The sequence below is a fragment of the Primulina eburnea genome, chromosome 4 (assembly GCF_022965805.1).
Source record: "Primulina eburnea isolate SZY01 chromosome 4, ASM2296580v1, whole genome shotgun sequence".
Lineage (NCBI taxonomy): Eukaryota > Viridiplantae > Streptophyta > Magnoliopsida > Lamiales > Gesneriaceae > Primulina > Primulina eburnea.
In genome coordinates, this window is record NC_133104.1 from 12,605,477 (window position 1) to 12,608,184 (window position 2,708).

Here is a 2,708-nt window from a genome sequence, read left to right on the forward strand (position 1 = left end):
GAGAAATTTGTGCTAAATTAACTAAATTAAACACTAATTAAAAGTTAACACACACTAATTAAATCAAACTCCCCATTTAAAAATGATTACACACTAATTTTAAAAGTTTCAAACTCTTAATTTACTAAACACCCAAATAAGGCTTTAAAAATGCTAAAACTAAATAAATTATTTAAAGCGCCTCATCCTTAACTTTAAAATAAAATACCGCATTTAAAATTTCCACCAACCGTCACCGGTCTCTTTTCCTCAATCCCGCCTCGAATAATCGCCTGGAACATGAAACTCGAAAAACATTTTAACGTTCATCACATAAACATAAATAATTTAAAACAATGCATTCAAATAAATCATGCATGGCTTAAAACTCATTTTAAAATTAATTAAATGATTTACTAGTTAAATAAATGCATGGGTTATATGTGTACTGAATTTGGGCACTACACTACTATTCCGTTCTTAGCAGAGGGGTGGATTCGATCGCTAGAGCTGCGCTTTGATTACCTGCAGATGTGGGATGGAGACAGGGCCAGGTGCCCCATCTATATGTTGAGAAACGATGCGTCGCTGTGGTGGGAGGGCGCCGCTCATGCTGTGAACTTGGATACCCTTACCTGGGACAGGTTCAAGGATTTTTTCTATGGGAAATACTTTCTAGCCGACGTCAGAGGCCTCCTGATGAGGGAGTTCATAAGTCTCCGGCAGTGAGACGTATCTGTGGCAGAGTTCATTTGCAAGTTTGACAGGGGCTGCCATTTCGTGCCCATGATAGCGGGAGATGCCGGTAAGAAGCTGCGGCACTTCATGGATGGACTGAGACCTACCCTTCGCCGGGATGTGATCTTGATGAGACTGGCGAGCTACGATGAGGCCACAACCTGTGCTTTTCAAGCGGAGAAGGCACTACGGGACATAGACTTTGAGATGCAGAGGAAGCGGCATCAGACACAGTCCAGTTCTCAGCCACAAAAGAAAATTCTCAGGGCCACTGAGGCAGTAGGGGCAACAGAAGCCCCAAGGTCAGTTTAGGAGGCCTCAGCAGCAGAGACCTTCTCAGGTGCTAGGGGCACCTAAGCCAGATGACAGGCAGCCGTGCCCGCAGTGCAGCAAGTTCCATGTCGGCAGGTGCTTATGGAGGACTTTCAGGTGCTTCGTTTGTGGTCAGGAGGGCCACAAAGCAGTGGACTGCCCAAAGAACACGGGCCCCACTACTGGCCAGGCCTATGTTATGCATGCCGAGGAGGCCGAGGCAGGGCAAGACTCGACACTGATTACTGGTAACCCTTTTGGTTAAGATTTTAATTTACCATACAATTGCATGGATTTTATGATTGTATGAGGACTTACTTTTGGGATTTATAACTTAGAAAGATTTAGCACTTTCTTTCTGAGGATCAATTTTGAAATTTTGGGAAATGATGTTTGGGTCAATCGAGTGATTTTTCGAGGATTTTGGGTTAATTGCCGATAAGGAATTCCTTAAGTTCAATATTATTAATTTGTGGGTATGTTTTGTCGCAGGGAGGATATATATTTTAGATGTAGCCACACATTCATTGCTAGATTCAGGAGCTACACATTTGTTTATATCTGAATCTTTCGTGAAGAGACTAGGAATCATACCAGTAGCGATGGATTCAGTGTTCAGAGTATCGATTCCATCCGGGGATCAAATGTTCGCTTCCCAGATAGTGAAGAGATTGGAGCTTCGGTTACAGAAGTATATGGTGCACCCAGATTTGATAGTGCTGTCGTTGCCAGAGTTTGATATCATCTTGGGCATGGACTGGCTATCTTGTCATGGTGCAGTCATAGACTTTCGACAGAAGTCAGTGTCTGTCAGACCACCCATTGGGAAGCCATTTGTTTTCGCGGCAGCTAGACATCAGCAGATGCCGCACGTCATTTCCTGCCTGTGTGCGAGGAAGCTTATGAGAAGAGGCTTCCAAACATTCTTAGCCAGCATCGTATCAATGGCAGAGCCAGACAGTCAGAGGCTGGAGGACATTGATGTAGTCAGGGAGTTCTCCAGTGTTTTCCCTGACGATGTTGCAGGCATCCCACAAGACAGAGAGGTGGACTTTTCGATTGAGCTCATGTTGGGCACAGTTCCGATATCTAAAGTGCCCTACCGGCTATCGCCTGCAGAGATAAAGGAGCTCAAGGATCAGATTCAGGATCTGCTGGATAAGTGCTTCATTATCCTTAGGTTTTCTCCTTGGGTGGCACCAAATATTTTTGTTAAGAAGATGGATGACAACATTTGACCGTGCATTGATTACAGAGAGCTGAACAAATTCATAGTTAAGAATAATTATCAGTTGCCTAGAATCGAAGACTTATTTGATCATCTTCAGGGAACATCAGTGTTCTAAACCTTCGATCCCGATATCATCAGCTAAAAGTGAGGGAGTCAGATGTGCATAAGACATCCTTCCGGGTGCGTTACGGGAACTATGAGTTCTTGGTGATGCACTATGGTTTGACGAATGCGCCAGCGATCTTCATGGATATCACGAATCTCTTATTTCAGCCATATTTAGATTGATTCATAGTCTCCATTGACGATATCCCGATCTATTCGAAAAGCAGGGAGGAGCACAGTCATCATCTGAGGACAGTGTTACAGACTCTATAGGACAAACGACTGTATGCCAAGTTCAGTAAATATCAGTTCTGGCTTGACAGGATGGCATTCTTAGGTCACA

At 43.7% G+C, this 2,708-nt stretch overlaps 1 protein-coding gene across 1 annotated transcript; it reads left to right on the forward strand.

The window, feature by feature from the left end:
• The first annotated feature begins 765 nt into the window (after positions 1 to 765).
• LOC140830102 (uncharacterized) lies at positions 766 to 2,267 on the forward strand. Its single transcript, XM_073193385.1, has 3 exons — positions 766 to 1,019; positions 1,147 to 1,277; positions 1,522 to 2,267. The coding sequence occupies exons 1-3, from the start codon at positions 766 to 768 to the stop codon at positions 2,265 to 2,267; spliced, it is 1,131 nt and encodes a 376-aa protein (XP_073049486.1).
• The last annotated feature ends 441 nt before the right edge of the window (positions 2,268 to 2,708 follow it).